We start from the raw sequence: 20,214 nt of genomic DNA, 5'->3' as shown, positions 1-20,214 counted from the left end.
GGACAGTAGAAACTGCCATAATTTATTTAAATGAAATTATATTTTTGAATTATTAAAAATGCAGAGTAATTTGCTTTTTATTCCATCAGATATATCGGAGCGGCCAAGGTGTTCACAATATCTGAACACGCACTCTAACGCCCCGACAATAGAGGCGTGTTCAGATATTTGTGAGCGCCAATATATCTGATGGCGATTGTATTACGATAAAATGCACTTTTCAATTGAAACTAATTGGACTATACACACTAACAAAGAAAATAAACCAAGTTTACACTCAACAAGAACCTTTTTCCAATAATCAGAAATGTTTAGAAATTTACCTGAGAATCAATTAAAATACAGGTAAATTAATAATAGGTGTGTACGTCAATACATGCTACGATACTTTGGAACTGGTGTCTGGGTGTAATCTGCTGTTATCATTATCTCTGCAGGAACAATTACTCGACTGGGTGATAAAATCTTATCTACTTATTGTTTTAGAGACCTTTCACACTAAGATATTTTCTGCGCATATTGCTTGTCTGGGCGACAATTACGCTCGTTTGGTGGTGTTAAGGACAATAATATATTTCACATAGCTTCGGAACAAATGACTTGTCATCTCCAACTGTCTCCATATAATTTATCTACTTAACCATGACTTAAACTTTAAAGGCTCCCTATCCTATCTGAATAACAATTACGTAAATTAAATTCTTGAATAAGACCCCTACTACGCTATATGCAAAAAAAACCGGCCAAGTGCGAGTCCGACTCGCGCACGGAGGGTTCCGCACCATCAACAAAAAATAGAGCAAAACAAGCAAAAAAAAAACAAGCAAAAAAACGGTCACCCATCCAAGTACTGACCTCTCCCGACGTCGTTGCTTAACTTCGGTCAAAAATCACGTTTATTGTATGGGAGCCCCACTTAAATCTTTATTTTATTCTGTTTTTAGTATTTGTTGTTATAGCGGCAACAGAAATACATCATCTGTGAAAATTTCAACTGTCTAGCTATCACGGTTCGTGAGATACAGCCTGGTGACAGACGGACGGACGGACAGCCAGCGGAGTCTTAGTAATAGGGTCCCGTTTTTACCCTTTGGGTACGGAACCCTAAAAAAACATTTTTTTTTGCTAAAAATGCCTTAAGTACATCATTTTGGAAAAGAGCTGATACTCTTAAAACTGCTGGATCGATTTCCATTAAACTTAGTTAAGAAGAACCGCAAGAAAACTAGCTTTCACGTTAAAAAACCGCATCAAAATCGGATCATTCGTTGGTGAGCTGAGCAAATTTCTCTACCATTTGTACTATCATGTCACAGTGATAATAATGTAGGTAGGTACCTCATCTTCCTCGCGTTGTCCCGGCATTTTGCCACGGCTCATAGGAGCCTGGGGTCCGCTTGGCAACTAATCCCAGTAATTGGCGTGGGCACTAGTTTTTACGAAAGCGACTGCCATCTGACCTTCCAACCCAGAGGGTAAACTAGGCCCGTATTGGGATTAGACCGGTTTCCTCACGATGTTTTCCTTCACCGAAAAGCGACTGGTAAATATCAAATGATATTTCGTACATAAGTTCCGAAAAACTCATTGGTACGAGCCGGGGTTCGAACCCGCGACCTCCGGATTGCAAGTCGCACGCTCTTACCGCTAGGCCACCAGCGCTTACGCAGCGCAGGTACCTACCTACATTAATATTTTATAAGCGTTATTTATTCTTTTGGCATCCAAAGGTTTAAAATTACAATAACTAAGTTTATATGTTTACACCTACAACGACATTTAAATTGATACTTACCTATTTACCTAAGTAAATGGTAGTCTGAAAGCGCTCTTATGGCGACATCGTTACCAGATAGTACGATAATCCCACGTTTACTCTTTGTGCTAATTCTAAGACAATTACTTTTAGCTATAGCCTTATGCTACATAATTATATTTCTGGAAATATAGCATAAGGCTTTAGCTAAGTAGGTTATTTCCATATAGACGTCTCTGTTTGACATGCATAATACCTACTATACATATAATGTAATGATTATAATATTATATTATAATCAATTCATATTTTATTTAAAGTTTACATTGGTTCTTAAAAAATTACGTTAATTTTCTTTATCGGCTATTTGTAAATGAGTTCATAAACGGTTATATTGGACAAAATATTAGTCTAGCTAGCAAGACATATTTAGTTCTAGTTAGGTATTTACCGAAAAGTCTTGCAGAGTTTTTGTACACACTAATTAAACGCCTGTGGTTTTCGACGAGCAATGAGATGAAACTGACATTTGTCGGTCAATTATACATAGATATTTTAGATTTATCTAGTCTTTACAACGATAAGTTAGACATTTGCACTTAACTCGGTCTTAGATAACCCCGCTTTGCTTTATCGTTTAAATTTAATACATCAACAAGTGTAAATGGAAATTTCTGAGGTGATTTTTTGGGATTTAAACCCTAATCTGTTAAACAAAAGGTAGGTATTGTTTATTTTATGCAGCGTTTAGGTACTACTGCTACTGACTTCGACGCGAACATGCCCGTTTAAGACTATAGTGGATGACTGCTTCGCCATACAAACGTAGTCCCCATTTTCCTTCCTGGATATTGACATTATGGAAAATATATTTTACATAATATATTGCATATTAACTATAGCTATGGGCAATAATATAATCGCCATTTCTTAAGTAAACAACTCTAAATACCTACCTACTCCTTTATCGATTTTACTCTTATTAAACGTTGTGTAATAACAAATAAGTTTTATTCATAAAATACGTATACTGGAACTGTTCGGACGTCTCAATTTAATTATACAAATATAATTAACGTTTAACCTTTTCTTTGACACCATATCTCACAAATTTTGCAACTTTTCATTACTTGCAGATAAAATTATTTTTGCTGTACAAGCGAGGCTTTTATTTTCTTTAATTTTAGTATAAAAAAAAACAAATCTGAATAATGAGTGATAAAAAAGTAAACCCTAACCCGTTGAAAGCCGAGCTCCGCCTGGACGTGGACGCGAGGCTCGCTGCCATGACGGATGGGGACCGGGACCGGCAGTCGAAAATAATTTTGAGCAAAGTGAGTGATACCTATCTGTTTTGACGTTTTTGTTGCAGGGTTTATTATTTCATGTGCTAAAAGATATTAGTTAGGTAACTACCTACGTGTCTGAATGAGAATTAATAATCACTTGAATCAAGTTCATTTATATATTCTGTATTATTTGTTTTCTTTTTTTATAATTCCGTAACAAAAAATAAACCCGTCCGGTAATAAAAGATTCTTATTCTTAACATTACCTAGTCAATAAATAAAGTTCTTACTTAAGTTACCTACTAGAAAGTTTTAATAGTAAATGTTCCTAACAAACCTACCATAGGTATAACTTGATATTTCAGGCATAGTTTATCATTTATCATAGGATTATTTTGTTATTATTGCCTTAAATAAGCTTAATTATATATTTAGCCTTTTTATCTCTAATATTATTTAATAAAGACTTTGCCAATCTATTCGTATATTCTCTGTGAAAATATCTGTTAAATAATAAATACTTATATTAGTCTGCTAGCCTTCATTCTCAAGTACATACCTAGGTACCTATATCTTCATCAACTTCTAATAATAATTTCAGATATTCGCCCACCCAAAATACAAATCAGCCAAAACAATATCTCTATTCCTGAGTCTGCCGACAGAGGTCCCCACCGAGCTGATCCTCAACGACATTCTGGCACGAGGAGATGCAGCCTTCGTACCACAGTACTCGCGGGGGCAGATGAGGATGTTGAGGGTGTTGCCAGGGGATTTGGAGCTCATGGTTGAGACTAGTTGGCAGATTAAGCAGCATAGTAAGGATGCGGATAGGGAGGATGCTATGGAGAAAGGTAAAATATAACCCTTATTAGACTATAATTGGTATTAGAGTAAGCAGTACCTGCTGATAAATTCGCTAGTTGACGCTAGATGACTACGAAAAAAAATAAGCGTATTGGTTAGAAAACTGATGTATGGAGTGATCACTTACTCTATGCTAACTTCTTTCATGTCCTTGACGACGAACGCTGTAAAATATTCAAACGTCAGGATGTATTTTAAATTCACCATCACAGGCTTTTGCGCCTATTGCAGACGATTTATGCATTGCAGTTTAGACAACGGGTTTGGTGGGTTAAATTCATAATACGCGCTATATTCCGTTTTAGTTTTATTTCATAAGTAACTATCTCGACCGAAGTCAATATTTATTTTACCCTTTGTTTCAGGATTAGACCTAGTAATAGCCCCCGGGGCCGCATTCACGCGTGACGGCTGGCGCTGCGGCCACGGTGGCGGTTACTACGACCGCTACCTCACCGCGCTGCGCGCGCGACACGCAGACCGCGACCTCCACGTGCTAGCCGTGGGGTTCAACCAGCAGATATACCCTGAGATACCTGTGGATATCAATGATGTGAAAGTTGATGAAGTTTTGACGGCTGATTAAATGGAATTTTGATTAAGAAGCAGTTTTTATACACTTTTTAGTGTTCCGTAGCCAAATGGCAAAAAACGGAACCCTTATGGATTCGTCATGTCTGTCTGTCCGTCTGTCCGTCTGTCTGTCCGTCCGTATGTCACAGCCACTTTTTTCCGAAACTATAAGAACTATGCTGTTGAAACTTGGTAAGTAGATGTATTCTGTGAACTGCATTAAGATTTTCACACAAAAATAGAAAAAAAATTTTTTGGGGGTTCCCCATACTTAGAACTTAGAACTGAAACTCAAAAAAATTTTTTTCATCAAATCCATACGTGTGGGATATCTATGGATAGGTCTTCAAAAATGATATTGAGGTTTCTAATATCATTTTTTTCTAAACTGAATAGTTTGCGCGAGAGACACTTCCAAAGTGGTAAAATGTGTATTATTCTCTTATTTTAGAAGTTACAGGGGGGGGGGCTGTAACTTCTAAAATAAGAGAATGATAAAACTAAAAAAAATATATGATGTACATTACCATGCAAACTTCCACCGAAAATTGGTTTGAACGAGATCTAGTAAGTACGTACAGGGTGGCCAACTTAGAGGTATACAACTTTTTTTTTGCCGCCATTTTATTTTGGCGGTAAATATGACAGTTATTGCATGAAAATTAGTTTGTGTAGATACGGCAAATTTTTTATGGAGCGTTTTACGACGGAACAACGTGTTTTAATAATTAAAAACAATAGAAACATTAAAAATAACGTTTCCCGGTCGATTAATTTCGAGAAACGGTGACATTGACTGGCCCCCAAGATCGCCTGATTTAACAGCTCCTGACTTTTTTATGTGGGACTATCTAAAGGGACGTGTCTATGCTAATAGGCCAACGAACCTTCAGCAATTAAAACAAAATATTCGAAACACTGTCGCTGAGATAACGCCAGAAATGTGTGAAAAAGTGATGAAAAACGCGATGAAAAGGGTTCGCATCTGCCATGCTGCTAGAGGTGGACATTTGTCTGACATTATTTTCCATGTGTAATTGCTGACCCTACATATTATATTTAACAAGGAATACTTAATATTTTTTATGTTTTATAGAATAAAATTCAAAAATAATGTGTATACCTCTTATTTGGCCACCCTGTAGTTTTTTTTAATACGTCATAAATCCCTTAAATACGGAACCCTTCATGGGCGAGTCCGACTCGCACTTGGCCGCTTTTTTTAGCTTCACCACGTATATTTGTAGTATTAATTGGGCCAATATCATAAATAAGTCTGGAAAAAAATCAAAACTGACGCAAACGCTGAATGTATTTACTGTATTAATACATATAAATTTGACATACTTCCGTATATGACGTATATCTGACGATAATTTAATAATATACTAACATGGAGCTGATCTGATGATGCAGTCGGAAGGTAGCCATATCTTAGATGAAAAAACAAATGTTATTTTAAACGTATTGTGATCTAAAAAAGCGGTAGGTACGATTTTTCAAAAACTTTGCTCTCTAGCTGAACCTACCGCACCTTAATGAAATTATTGGTTAACAATAGATTTTTTTTTACACTTTGACACACAAACTTGTCAGGGCCACTTGCACTATTCACTAACCCGGGGTTAACCGGTTAAATCTGGGGTTTAGCATGGTATCCAGTACAATTAGACACTGGATTAATGGTTTAACCGGTTAACCCCGGGTTAGTGGAATGGTGCAAGTGGCGCTAATAATAATGCAGCACGGGTTAAGGTTTAGTCATAAAAAATAAAAACAAGTTCAAAGACTTCAAAGTAAATATGTCCAGGCAAGGGCATTTTTTGTAACAAAAATGTATACCTACCTACCTATGTCCATGTGTACGATGACTCATCAGATGTGATCAGGAAAAAATAGAATGATGATTTTCTGAAGTTGGTGTTAATTATATAATTTTTTCCTTATTTTCTTGTAATGCGTGTTAATTATAAGATGTATTTTTTTTAAAGATGTGTCCCGCCGAGTTTGTTGCCGGTCCCATATTGGGATACCCTCCCCAATTGAGGGGAATTTAAATCTTCTCGGGGCAGAGGTGTAGGGTTGGAGCCGGTGTAGCTTTATTTGACGTTCATAAGCGCGTTGTAATTATGCCTACTTGAATAAACTATCTTTTATCTTATCTTTTATCTTAAAGCTCGATAAATTATTATGTTAAAATCATCCTCTAAGAACAAATTAAATTAAGTACTTTCTGTGAAAATTATTTAATTTGGGTTTCTAAAAGTACACTTATGTATACAAAGGAAAAAAATTGTTAATTTCGTTTGTGTTTAATCATGTTTGAAATAATGTACCTAATTGTAATTGATTGTAATTGGCTTTGTATTGTTACCTAAATCTGTATAATGTTTTTGTACCTACTCCTTAAAAAGTAAAATAAATAAAATAAAATAATTACTAATCGGAAAATAGTTATTAGTTTAACAAGGGGGCAACGTTGTTTAACTTCTCGTGATAAAATTGATACCCGAGCAAGCGAAAGATTTAACCACGAGTGAGCGTTTCGAAAAGTGGCAGTAGAAGGCCTTTTCTAATAAAAGCTGTCAAAAAGGGACATTCGCTTGTATTACAAGTTACAAGTTTCTGAGAAACGGGCCCCAAGTCAACTTGTTTTTCATTTGCGTATTTTTAACTTTATGGCGCATAAAAAGTTTTGAATGTCATCGCTTGAGCCATTATTTAATGTTTTTTAGGGTTCTGTACCTCAAAAGGCAAAAACGGAACCCTTATAGGATCACTCATGCGTCTGTCTGTCTGTCCGACCATTCCCCCCCCCCTTTATCTCCGAAACTACTAGGTCTAAAATTTTGAAAAAATACACAAAAATAGTTCTTTACCTATAGAGGACAGGAAAACCTATTAGCAATGTGCAGTCAAGCGTGAGTCGGACTTAATGTACGGACCCCTTGGAACGCGAGTCCGACTCGCATTTGGCCGATTTTTTTTTCAGAAAAACTTGTTTTCTTATTAATTTTAGTATGCATTCGTACAAAAAAGTTATTCACCCATCATTACAGACGTAGAAAACTTTTACTCGCTCCCTTTTCTTTGTATAGGTAACAATTTTTATTAATACAATTAGAATGTACAATGCAAACTACAGTTGTACTTGAGTTAGATAATGTTTGTGGGCATATTAAATAAGATTACGACGTTTACTTTTAGTAATTACAATGAACTACCGGGTAACCGTGAAGACAAATTTTGAATAATTTTGATTGACGGCTACTTATTATCCGTGAACGAAAGTCACGTACTTTACATTAAAATTTTTCCGATTATGCCTTGATTTATAATTAATGATGTAATGACATAAATCATTATTTGCGACTAATTACCGCGACATAATTGCGACTTCTAATCAGGGATGTTGCGGATGCAGATTTTTTGACATCCGCGGATGCGGATATTTAAAGGCTCACATCCGCGGATGCGGATGCGGATGCGGATGTCAAGATTAGGTACTTAGAAAACGTCAAATATTACATTTTTAGTATATTTTTATTTAAAAAAAACGAAACGTTTAGTATTTAAGCAAGAATATATAGGTGCGTTATATTTAATAAACAGTAACTTGGCCGACTTTTCTGGATCTAGACGATTTCGTTATAGATAATGACGAAATTACCTAGCACTTACGCCGCCGCTAAGACGTTCCTGTACCGACTTGTTCGACATCCGCATCCGCATAAGCTCCGCATCGATTTTATGCGGATGCGGATGCGGATGTTGAAAATATGAGGAAGTTCCGCGATTGCGGATGCGGATGCGGATGTTCGCAACATCCCTGCTTCTAATGATGAGTAAGGCCCATACCCTAGTTCTGATAACGCGTTCTTGTGACGTGTTTTAGGGTTCCGTACGGGGTAAAGATCGATTTATAGGTAAGTATTTACAGATTATTGAGCGTGGCAGACACGTGACATGCGTGATTTTTATTTTAAAAGTTATATTTGTTATAAACCTAAGACAATGTTAACACTAAGACAGTTCCAATCGAGACTGTTAAAAAAGTATTTTAAAAATGATATTTTCCGGGTTGTCACATTTCAGTTGGAAGTTTTTCGTGACGCACCGGAAATTTCTTTCTTTGCATTTTTTTACATAACTACTTCGAAATACTCACTACTAAAGTAAGACAATCCCTAAAGACCCAAGAGAAAATAAATTGATCATTCATAGATATTTCGTTACGGATTAATCATGCGTCTAATTAATTCGTAGTTACTTATTGACATTTGCCCAAACACTCCTTGCATCTTTTTATCACGGCAAAATTGGTATAGGTACCTATTAGCCTATGGCACGTATTTAACCGGTCAACTTATTAATCGATTTTGGGTAGTTTAAAAAAATAGATATGGCTACTAAAATTAATAGTTTGGCAACAAAAACGGAGTCTTAAAATATATCAATATGAGCTGTATTTTAAAGCCGTTACAGCATTTGAATATTTTTGGGTTATTCCCACTAGTTACCACCAAGTTGTTACCAGTGGTAACTACTGGGAATTTTTTTCCCACCTTTTACCACTGGTAACTACTGGGAAAAATAATTCCCAGTAGTTACCACCAAAATTTTGTTAGGGTTAAATACTAATAAAAACAGTACAAAAAAATTAAAAATAAATATAGAGTGATTTAATAAATCATTATTAAGTCGATTAGTGTTTTAGTAAACTGCCTTAAAAGTGACGAAAACATATTGAAACAGTTTAACCGGTACTAGTACAAAAACTATAATATATGCAAGGATAAATTTAATAATCCATTTAGATTATTTTTAAGTGATTTTATTCGGTAATTCAAAATCACTCTATATTTATACTATACTATTTTATACTGTTTTTATTAGTATTTAAGTCTAACAAAATTTTTAGTGGTAACTACTGGGAATAAAAATTCCCAGTAGTTACCACCAAACCGAGTTGTAAAAGGTGGGAAAAAAATTCCCAGTAGTTACCACTGGTAACAACTTGGTGGTAACTAGTGGGAATAACCCATATTTTTAGGCAGGTACCAAGTATTTATTTGGCAACTGAATTAATATATTGGAGACTATTTATGAAGCACATTTTAAAAAGAAAACGGCTATCTATTAATTCAAAAATGAAGTTCTTTTAAAATATTTTGTTTGGTCATTACACGGTCAATCTAACACGCTCCTCCTCGCTTCGCTCGTCATCGCACCTATCTGTTGGCTCTAGCAGAACACAGTGGTAACTATTGAAATTAGTAATTAAAAATTTAAAGATCTAATGGTATAATGGCCATTAGGCGTTTCATGATTCGAAATTTCGACTTAAGTATACTAACCATTGCGTATTGGTAAATTAATTTGAGGTGTTTTGTGTAAAAAGTGACCAATATTCATTAATTTAATTTTTAATTTTAATTTATTTATTTCAAAAAAATACTTATGTCTAGGTATACAAAAGTTTCGCCAAACTGTAGACAGTTTGTTGGCGAATAGTGCGCTCTCGATTATGTTTATAAGTATGTACTTTATGCGTTATACCTACAGAGTACAGAGCAAACTGTATATATATATACTATTCTTAGGTTAAGTTAAATTAAATTAAGTTCTTAGGTTAAGTTATTAAATTTAAGCTTTCGTGTTAAAATACTACCTAGCTGAAAACGATATGCTCAGTTATGATTAGTTGATTACTTAGGTGTGAACAACTAGATGACAACTAAATTTTATGATCGCTTTACAATATTAGTTGCCAATTTATTATTTTAGATGCCAACCTATCACTTTAAGTTCCCTATAATTTTTTTAGGTGGCTTGATTTTGCTGCCAGTTTTTTTAATAATATGATGCTTATATTTGAAGCTAAAATATTTTGTTTGGCGCCAAAATATTAATGCACAGCCAAATTATATTATTATATGCCCAATGAAAGTTCCTGTTTAATATTTTAGTTGCCCGGTTAATAATAAGCCTTAGCCTATTACTACAGAACCCCATTGAAAAATACGCATTAGTCCGGTTTCAATCATGTTTCAATGTAATGAGATTATCAGCGTTCCGCCCACGCGCACGGCGCAAGCGCAGTCCCAGTCCGCCGCCGGCCCGCGCACGCTGCGCTATCCGCCACGCAAAACAAAAACAATGCTCGAATTTAACATGTACCCCACATTCAAAAAATATTGCCAGTATATGCCTTGACTGGCGGTGTGAGTGAGCATTTCAATGACAGATATTTAAAAAAAAATAGCGTGACGGTTTTATTTAGAAATATTTTATCGCTTTTTGGCTGTGATTTTTATAGATATTAATAGTGTGAGTGGTTTGGACGCGTAAACATTAGATGCTTTGATACGTATAAAAAAAATAGTAATAAATATCTAACATAATTTTTATAGCTTTGTGAACATTCGTTTTTGACCTGACCAAACATCTAAACACACAAGTGACTTGGACTATGCTATACATTTATTCTCAAAGTGGTTACTGAAAATGGCGGTGGTTCCGGCAATGCTGAAAGGGTTGGGCAATATGATCACTGGGGGCGAACGTGAGAGGGCGCCCCCGGCTGAAATGCCCTCGTCTGTGGACATCCAGTTCACAGATCTCACCCTTACTGTCACTGAAGGGTTCCGGAAGAAAAGTAAGTACTACTTTTACTACATACGGATAGGCAGGAAGAAGGAGGCAAGAAGGAGTATACTATAGTTCGTTTTTTTAGCATTAGAAAGAAGGTAAGCGATCTTGACATGTCTTTTAATTGAAAAACGCCTTTTAAAAATCAGTAACTATTATTTATGAAAGCAGAAGAATATAAATGATCGTATTAGATTCATAATTGTTAGATATTTGCCATTATTTATTTTAAAAACGTGTTTTTCAATAAAAATACACGTCAAGATTGTTTACCTTATTTCTAATGCTAAAAAAAACGAACTAGTACTCATACTAGATTAAAAGAAGGAAGGTAGCTGGTATGCGGGCGTTCCTCCTAGACTTGCATTCTAAAGCATTTTTTTCAAAAAAGGTTCATAATGAATTAATTTGTTTTAACATGTTTTTTGAAACCGTTAATTATTATCACAAACGATGATTTGTTTTGTATGACGTTACAGATAAATAAACAGTTTGGTTAATTCAGCAAATAGAAATTTAAAAAAATCTAAACCTCCACTTGCTTCCACTAGGAATAGGGTTTGAACCAAAAAGATTAGGTGTTAGAAAAAAAACGGGTGGTCTCGTTCTCGGAATTGCTGCTGTCATAGTTTTTAGGGTTCCGTGCCGAAAATATACAAGATGAACCCTTTTTTCAAATTAAATGGCAGCATATTTCCTGTTAATTATTATATTGTTCATTAATTTCATGGATACAAAAAAAGTCATTTCCTCTGCGTTAATTGCTTTCATATTTATTTCTGTAATACATATTAATTAACCTTGCATCATGTTTTCTCAAATCGTAATAAATAGTTTTCTTAAACATTTATGATGATATACCTACCGATTTTATTTGTTGCAAATACCTAATATGTACCTATATTGTTCTATTTTGTTATGTCTACCAAATTAAATGAATCATTATTACAAGTAGATAAAAATGGTCGGTACTTATGTCAAAACAAAAACATGCGGTTAGCCAAAATGAGATCATGCACCGGCTGAATGCTGAATGACATCACGGAGCTGAATACCTAGTCTATCTTTTGTGGAGACATATTTTTGATGAATTGAGGGCATTCCATGGGCTGTCCCGTACAACCGCATATTTAATATTTCTTATACCTATTGGATACATTTTTTCAACGTTTCAGAGATGTATAGAAAGTAAGTTACGCCATAGAGAAATATAATAAGACAAGAGTGCTCACTCCATACATCAGTTAGACTATTAATTTCGGTGTCTACATCTACATCTAGCATCGAGTAGCGGAGCTATCACTACTGCTGCTACCGGAAAGTCTTATGCTGTTGAGATAAGACTTTCCGGTCGGTGCTACATCTATTGTCAAGTAGCAGTACTGATAGTTCCGCTACTCGATGCTAGATGCTAATAGTCTTTTTGGTACTAAAACTGATGTATGGAGTGAGTAATCTATGTATTTTTTTATCTATGGTTACGCAGACGATGGCAGACGTTAGCGAATATGTCAATGCTAAAGTTGTGGTAGGCGCATAATCACTCCACGTAAATTACTCCACGAGAGCATGACTACATTTTTTTCGGGTGTGTCACACTCACAAACTAAGTTATCACTGTTATCAGATACATAATTACGAGTATACTAACGTGACGTTACGGAACGGATGTATCGGGACATATTGATTTTATCAAAAAAGTGGCGCGCCCCGCTCACGCCCCGCCCGGAAAACGCGCCTGTGTGACGAAGCCTTACAACGCGTGCCTTTGAAACAATTCTTTATATAAATCTTACGAGAATAGGTATTTGTTTACATCAATTGCGTTTATTTATGAAGTAATTATTGTGTTATTTGTTTGCTTTTAGTACCTACAACGACACAAGCAACAATTTTTTTTCAATTCTACATAATGCTGTCTTTGCACTAGATTAAGTTTTATTATGAAGTACCTACCTAATAAAATATACTTAATGTTCTATTTGTGCATTTTGTTGATTATTGCGCTATATTTTACAATTACACTCTGTTCACTCTACGAGAGCATTTTGCATAAAAAGTAAATTTATTTTATTTAGGACACTAAGCTGTAAACCTAAATTGCATTACTTTGCACATACTTATTCAGTGATTAAATTGAATATCTACCGTGTTTTCATTGCTTAAAAAAATTATCAGGGTTAAAAAAATATTTCCGGTGTGTCACACTCACAAACAAGGTCAACAGATAGTACGTGACGTTCCAGAATGGATGTATATGGACATATTGATTTTATCAAAATCGATAATTTTAATTATACAATTAACAATTGGAATTGGAAGGGTCAGGTGCGGTAAATAGTAAATACTGTAAAAATAAGACACGGGTAAAAATAAGACTAAGTTTTTAACACTCAAAAGCTTATATTTATATGTATACATATTTAATTTCTATTCCATTTATAAAGAAATTTACACTCAAGTCGTCTTTTTAAATGGAATGGAATGAAGTAGAATAAGTTACCCGTGTCTTATATTTACCCCGCCTGACCTGACCTTAATTTTAACTGAGTGAAAATTTAAAACGCGCTTTATATATGCCAAGCTGAGGGTCTACCGCGAAATTTCCTTACTTCCATATTCGTGCGATAGAGAGGCAGAAAACGAAATTACTATATTCGTTTTTCGCGGTAGACCCTCTGTTATTTACTTTGCAACGTTTGTTTGTACGATCGTTGGTTCATATAAAACGATGCTTGCAGTATTTTTGTCCGACTAATTTTAGCATTTAGCAGTATATTTATGTACGTTTGTAGGTATGTTCGTGACGTGCGTTCCACCGTAGCGTAGCATGTAGGTATAGTCAAGTGTAAAAATACTGGTGCGTACAGTTCTTAATTCGCTGACAGTTATAGGACTTATTTTTGAGTATGATGAGTGCACCTATATTTTTACACTTGACTGTAGGTACTGACTTCATTTTAAAGAATGAAGTGCTGAAAACATATGGAGTTCAGGCTTAATTTTTAACAGTCTTTACGAAAATACGGATACCTGCGATGGGCAGGGCACGTGATACGAATGGACGAGGCCAGAGTACCTAAACGCCTTCTAGAAGGCCGACGACCGGAGGGCCGCAGAGGTAAAGGCAAGCCCAAGCTCAGATGGTTGGACGGCGTATACCAGGACATCAGGACCTTATTAGGAGTGAAAAGTTGGAGAAGGAAGGCCACAAATAGATCGGGCTGGAGAAACTTTTAATTGCTTGACCAGGCTAAGGCCCACCCGTGGCTGTAAGGCCTCAGATGATGATACGAAAATACACTTAGTTTATTTTCGTTCGATTCAGTTTTAATACTTCATGTGGTGGGTGTGGTTCAATTCCTGCAGCGAGATTGTATATTAACTGTCAGAACTCGGAAAGTTATAAAATGATATCACCTGAATGATTAAGACAGAATGTAATAATTTAGTAAATATTTTGACTTACCGTTGGATGAATTTAATCAATAAAATTGCGTATTTTTCCGACGTCGACAGTAACCGATTGGTCAGTGTCAGCGATAGTGTGTTGACGTCAGTGCTGCCGTAGGCCAAAACATCTTGAACTCAATGCCCTATTTGAATTACTAATTCGTAAAAAACATGTTAATTGTTGATTCCGCTTTAATTATTACGTAGGTACTTTGCGTTGATGCCATACAATTAACGCGATGTGCAAAGCACTCAAGAATGATACCTACCTACTTAGGTTAGGGGGAATGGTCGGACAGACAGACAGACGCACGAGTGATCCTATAAGGGTTCCGTTTTTTCCTTTTGAGATACGGAATCCTAAAAATTAAAGACTGACAAGGACAAACAATAATAGCGCTTTCGCTGCTACTCCTACTGAAAGTTACAGCATAAAGACTATCCCGTTTGGTAATTTCCCCCTACCCCTCATGCCTGATCTAGTTATACTAGGTTCATTGAATTGATACAGTCCCTGGAGGATAAGGCCTCAAATTTGCTAATTAAATTTATGACAGCCATATTGTGTTCCAAAAAAGCGCAACGGCTATTTAAAAACACCGTGTTCGGAACCTACTGTACCTTAAAGTATAAAAAAAACGGTGACTGTTTACTTGTGCATTGGCATTTTGCACTTGTCTTCTATACCTATCGGTACATTCGGTACCGGTTCGCACTCGGCTTGTCCTTCCCTGTGGTTTATAGGGGCGATGACCCCTAAACAGAATATTAACACATAATAAAATTGACGACTGGGCAAATTGCATTTTAGCAAGTTGTAAAACACCAATTACCTACCTACGTCTGAAATTCACACATGTATCACAAAATAACTGTTTTGACAGTAATTCGTTTATACCTATTGCGATTGACAAACAATTGTATTGAAATGGATGTGGTAAAACTGCCGAAAGCGAAATCGAAATGTATCTAAAAACACATGTTTGAAGACCTAATCAAGAATCTATATTTAAATGATAAGGCCAAAGTAAATATAATCTTTCATTTGATTTTTGAAATATGGTTCTTTTACGATGTATTAAATAATATTTTGACAATGAGTGGGTAAATCACTCCTTATATATATATCCAAACTATAATATTATAAATGCGAAAGTCTGTCTGTCTGTGTGTTAGGTATCTCTTCACACTTAAATAGCTAAACAGATTTAGATGAAATTTTGTATAGGGGTAGTTTGAGGCCCGGGGAATGCCACAGGGTAGGTAGTTTTTATTAATCATCATCATCGTTATACGCAGACCGTCGCGGGCAGAAGCTAGTCAGCTATTAAACCTAAAACTGAAGCTAGACTAAGCGGTGTTTAAATTGAAACATGACGCAAAGTAACACGCAAGTACCTACTGTCAAAAGTAGAGCAGGTCACATATAATATTGAAAGTGAAATATATTGTCTGCGATAATTACTTACTCATGAAATTAAACTAGGTGTGTAACGGATTATAATGCGTATGATGAATTAAAAATACATCACGAATGCCGATGTTTCGAACCCTTTACAGTCTTTACACGAAACGTTGGGATATAATCCGTTTAAACAGTTTTATTTAACAGCGAAATACTTTAACTCTAAATATGTCGTTTTACTTTCCATTTTAAATCGATTGATTAATTAAAATTCTATCAGCTACCTATAGTGGATTGCGTCACCACGATAAGACGGATTTCTAAGCACATAAGTACATATTTAATTGTTTATTTCATTTGCTATCACATCGTTTGCCATATAATCACCGACATCCCGCTTAATTTTTTTATCGACTTAAGTGCGTAGTGGACGACCGCTTCTTCATAACAAACGTAGTCACCAATGTCCTCTCTGGATATTAATATTATAGAAAATATTTTTACACAATTCTATAATATTAATATCCAGAGAGGAAAATGTTCCTCCTTTCCTCTTAATGCAAGTAGATACTAATAATAAACGTCTTATATGGGTGAATAATCTTTTTGTGTTGTTATTATCCTCCAAGGGACAATAGTGACACAGTTTTTTAACTAGAAATGTATCATCATCTTCATCATTCATCATATCAGCCCTTTATCGCCCACTGCTGAGCATAGGCCTCTCTTCTAGTACGCCACTTGTCCCGATCCTGAGCTAATCTCATCCAGAATCCAGAAGTAACCCGCAATTTTCCGGATGTAGTCCACCACCCAAAGTAATAAAAAAATTAATGGAAGAATTCTACATACTAACAATTTTCATGCTCAGTAAATGGCCCATTATGGAAATGGCTTATACCAGTAAAATCTCGAGTAAAATGCATCTTTGGTAAATTTAAATACCTTAAAATCAGGATTTTAATCGTTGTTTTTTCCTTGGACAAGTGACTGTAGTCAGGCAACGAGGGACACTAAAAAGTTGGTTCTCGCATAAATCATTTTGTATTTGCTGCGGTAGCTGTAACTTGGCTTTGACGCCATTTTGTATTGTCAAACAAAGGATATCGTAAAAAGGTAGCCGACCTTTACAATACCTTTAGCACATTCACCAGCCACGCACGAATACTAAAGTCCAGTTTCATCCAAACAAAGAAAACTTGCTAAAAGTGTACCTAAGTTAAATAAAAGCGTGAACAAAGAACAGATTAAATACAAAATAATTCTCCACACCAACGCGAAGATAATACTATTTAGCTAACATACTCTGGCACAGCAACTTATCAGTAGAAAAAGGCGGAAATAAAAAAAAAATAGTCGCGAAGAGTGACTTGCCAATTGCCATAGAAAATTTGAATAAGTATTGTGCCTTTTTAGGGTTCCGTACCCAAAGGGTAAAAACGGGACCCTATTACTAAGACTCCGCTGTCCGTCCGTCCGTCCGTCTGTCCGTCCGTCCGTCCGTCTGTCACCAGGCTGTATCTCACGAACCGTCATAGCTAGACAGTTGAAATTTTCACAGATGTATTTTTGTTGCCGCTATAACAACAAATACTAAAAACAGAATAAAATTCCCATACAACAAACGTGATTTTTGACCGAAGTTAAGCAACGTCGGGCGGGGTCAGTACTTGGATGGGTGACCGTTTTTTTGCTTGTTTTTTTTGCTTGTTTTGCTCTATTTTTTGTTGATGGTGCGTAACCCTCCGTGCGCGAGTCCGACTCGCACTTGGCCGGTTTTTTTTACTGACAAATTGGATATGTTTCGATATACAAACTATAAAACATAATAACATACCTACTCGTATCATATACAACCATTACAAATTGTATCCAAATGAACGCTTTATATCAAATGTTTATCAGCCAATTTACTTTGCCACTCTGAGGATAAAATGCAACTTTGCTATCTGTTATCAAGAATAAAAAGCGCCTCCGAATACTTGTCACAATCAACGACAGAACATAAGCACAGACATTTTCAGTCGTATCTTAACCTATTCGTTATTCACTTTTTTTTAAATTTTTGTCTGGGGGCACGGTAGTGCCCCCGCCAAGACGAGCAAAGCGAAGCGCAAGGGCACTACCTACCTTTTCTCGAAGCGCTTCGTCGTTTTTTTGAACCCTCATAACTTGGGTTTGGAATTTTGGATTATACCAGATAAACAAAATTCTCGGGATATGATGTCAATAGTGGACTTATTAAACATAAAAAAATTCAGTTGCATAGCTCTTATACTTAAGATTTTATTCATATCTAAAAAACCCCAATTTCGTCACTGACTCACTCACTGTTGCTCATCAAAACCTCTAGGGTACTTCCTGAAGTCCTAGGAAGCTGAAATTTGGTATGTAAGATAGTATTAGTACACAAACAACAAAATAATTCAAAAACTTGAAATTTTTGCCCCTAAGGGGGGGAAAAGGGGGGTGGAATTTTGTATGGGAAATCAATAACCGCTGAACCGATTTAGTTGAAATTTGGTATGTAGATAGTTTTAGTAATGGGGAATGGCATAGAATAGTTTTCAACCCCAAAATCACCCCGTAAGGGTGAAAAGGGGGTGGAAAAAGGCGTTAGGGGAAAAAGAGGGTTGAAGTTTGTATGGGGAATCAGTAAAAAGCAGATTGTATAAAAGATGCCCCGAGGTACGTATTTCAGGATTTTTAATAGTACCTTAAATCACACGCGCAACCCTTTAAATTAGGGGGTGGAAGCAATTTACAAAAAGAAGTGAAATCCCACCAAAAACATTTTCATGTAAAATGTTGCCAAGACGAAACCATAAGGCTCGCACTGTCAAAAAGTTATTCCAAGAACTATTGTATTATAAAAAATAATGAATAGTGAATACATTTTTCACCTTACGTCCATGTGACAGTAGCGAAACGGTCAAGCCACATATTTTGACTAAGGTGTAGAGTTTGTGAAGTTAGGGCTTGTAGAGTTAGAAGCTTGGCTCTACAAGAGATCTGATAACTTTTTTGTCAGCGCGAGCCTTATGGTTTCGTCTTGGCAACATTTTACATGAAAATGTTTTTGGTGGGATATTATTTACATTTTTACCTTAGTCCTCATTATGTTATGTTAATTAGTGTCTTAGTTACTTCCAAATTATCCTTATTAGATAGAATTTGTATTGGCTTTGTTCACATATGTGGTTGCGATAGTGCGTAACCTTAGTAATAAGTAGTATCTGTTAGTTTAATATTATGTCACTACCTGTGAGTTCCTATAATTGGCTTCCTGTATCTACCAAAATTTCTATGCTAATGTCATAGCTGTTGGATCTCCAAAAAAAAAAAAAAAACTTAGGTTATTTACTCTATTTGTCTTTATTGTCGCCGCGTTAAACCCGTTTTAAGCCTCAGTTTACTTAAGTACTAATTTATTCATGCTTTCGATTAAGAAATACGTTTTTTTCTTAAGAAACTGTCCCAGGCGGCATTGGCACGGTTCTGCAACACATGTGAAATGGTGAAGTAAAGTCAGGTGGAAACCAGTATGTTGGCAATGTGGACATATTTGCTTGCTGTCAAGTCAACACGGTTGGCTGTTTAAAGTAAAACTTCCACTGTTTTTATATCAACGGGGTAATGTAGCTAACCTTCGATCAATACAGAAAAAAACGGCATTATCAAATAAATACCTACTTCTTCTTTATAATATTGGCTTTCATCAAATTTATGATGATTTTGCACATGTTAAGTGTGCTCGTAGAGTATGACATTGTTCGATATTGAGTGGTAGCTGGAGTTTAAAAATAGCCACGTGGGATTGCCGAGTGATGCCTAAAATAAATAAAATAATAGATAAACGCGTTTCAAGACTAATTCTTAATTTCCTAATTTTGATTAGCTGCACACTTTAAATAAATAATATGACGAATAAACTCGAAAGCGTAGACGAATAATTTTGTTCGGAAACTTTATTCGCGAATAATTTAATTTGAATAATAATTATGTGCATAATACGCAACTTATACCCATAACGTGATGTCGTACCTAGAGGCAGTACAATAAATAAGCTTAAGTATATTATTTATTTAGATAGCTAGGTGGCACGATATGACTTCCGATTGCTTAGAAGTGAAGTATATATTAGTTTAGGTAAATGGGCGGATCATTTATTTATTCAGCTTAATAATGGGTGCTTTATCTATACATGTATATCTAAAATA

The 20,214-nt window shown here is 35.6% G+C and overlaps 2 protein-coding genes across 2 annotated transcripts in view; both read left to right on the top strand.

The window, feature by feature from the left end:
- Nucleotides 1-2,928: 2,928 nt before the first annotated feature.
- Nucleotides 2,929-4,517, top strand: LOC134652341 (5-formyltetrahydrofolate cyclo-ligase-like). Its single transcript, XM_063507515.1, has 3 exons — nucleotides 2,929-3,090; nucleotides 3,647-3,899; nucleotides 4,278-4,517. Exons 1-3 carry the CDS (start codon nucleotides 2,968-2,970, stop codon nucleotides 4,496-4,498), a joined length of 597 nt encoding a protein of 198 aa, XP_063363585.1. The 5' UTR covers nucleotides 2,929-2,967; the 3' UTR covers nucleotides 4,499-4,517.
- A 6,428-nt stretch (nucleotides 4,518-10,945) lies between these two features.
- Nucleotides 10,946-20,214, top strand: part of LOC134651832 (ATP-binding cassette sub-family G member 1) — a 79,703-nt gene continuing 70,434 nt past the window's right edge. Inside the window, exon 1 of the mRNA XM_063506986.1 lies at nucleotides 10,946-11,143. Coding sequence (XP_063363056.1) covers nucleotides 10,993-11,143 — 151 coding nt within the window. The 5' untranslated portion in view covers nucleotides 10,946-10,992. The remainder of the gene's footprint in view (nucleotides 11,144-20,214) is intronic.

This window comes from Cydia amplana, chromosome 1 (genome assembly GCF_948474715.1).
Source record: "Cydia amplana chromosome 1, ilCydAmpl1.1, whole genome shotgun sequence".
In the NCBI taxonomy this organism is placed as follows: domain Eukaryota; kingdom Metazoa; phylum Arthropoda; class Insecta; order Lepidoptera; family Tortricidae; genus Cydia; species Cydia amplana.
The sequence above is the reverse complement of the archived record's forward strand: the minus strand, read 5'-3'. Positions and strand labels throughout refer to the sequence as shown.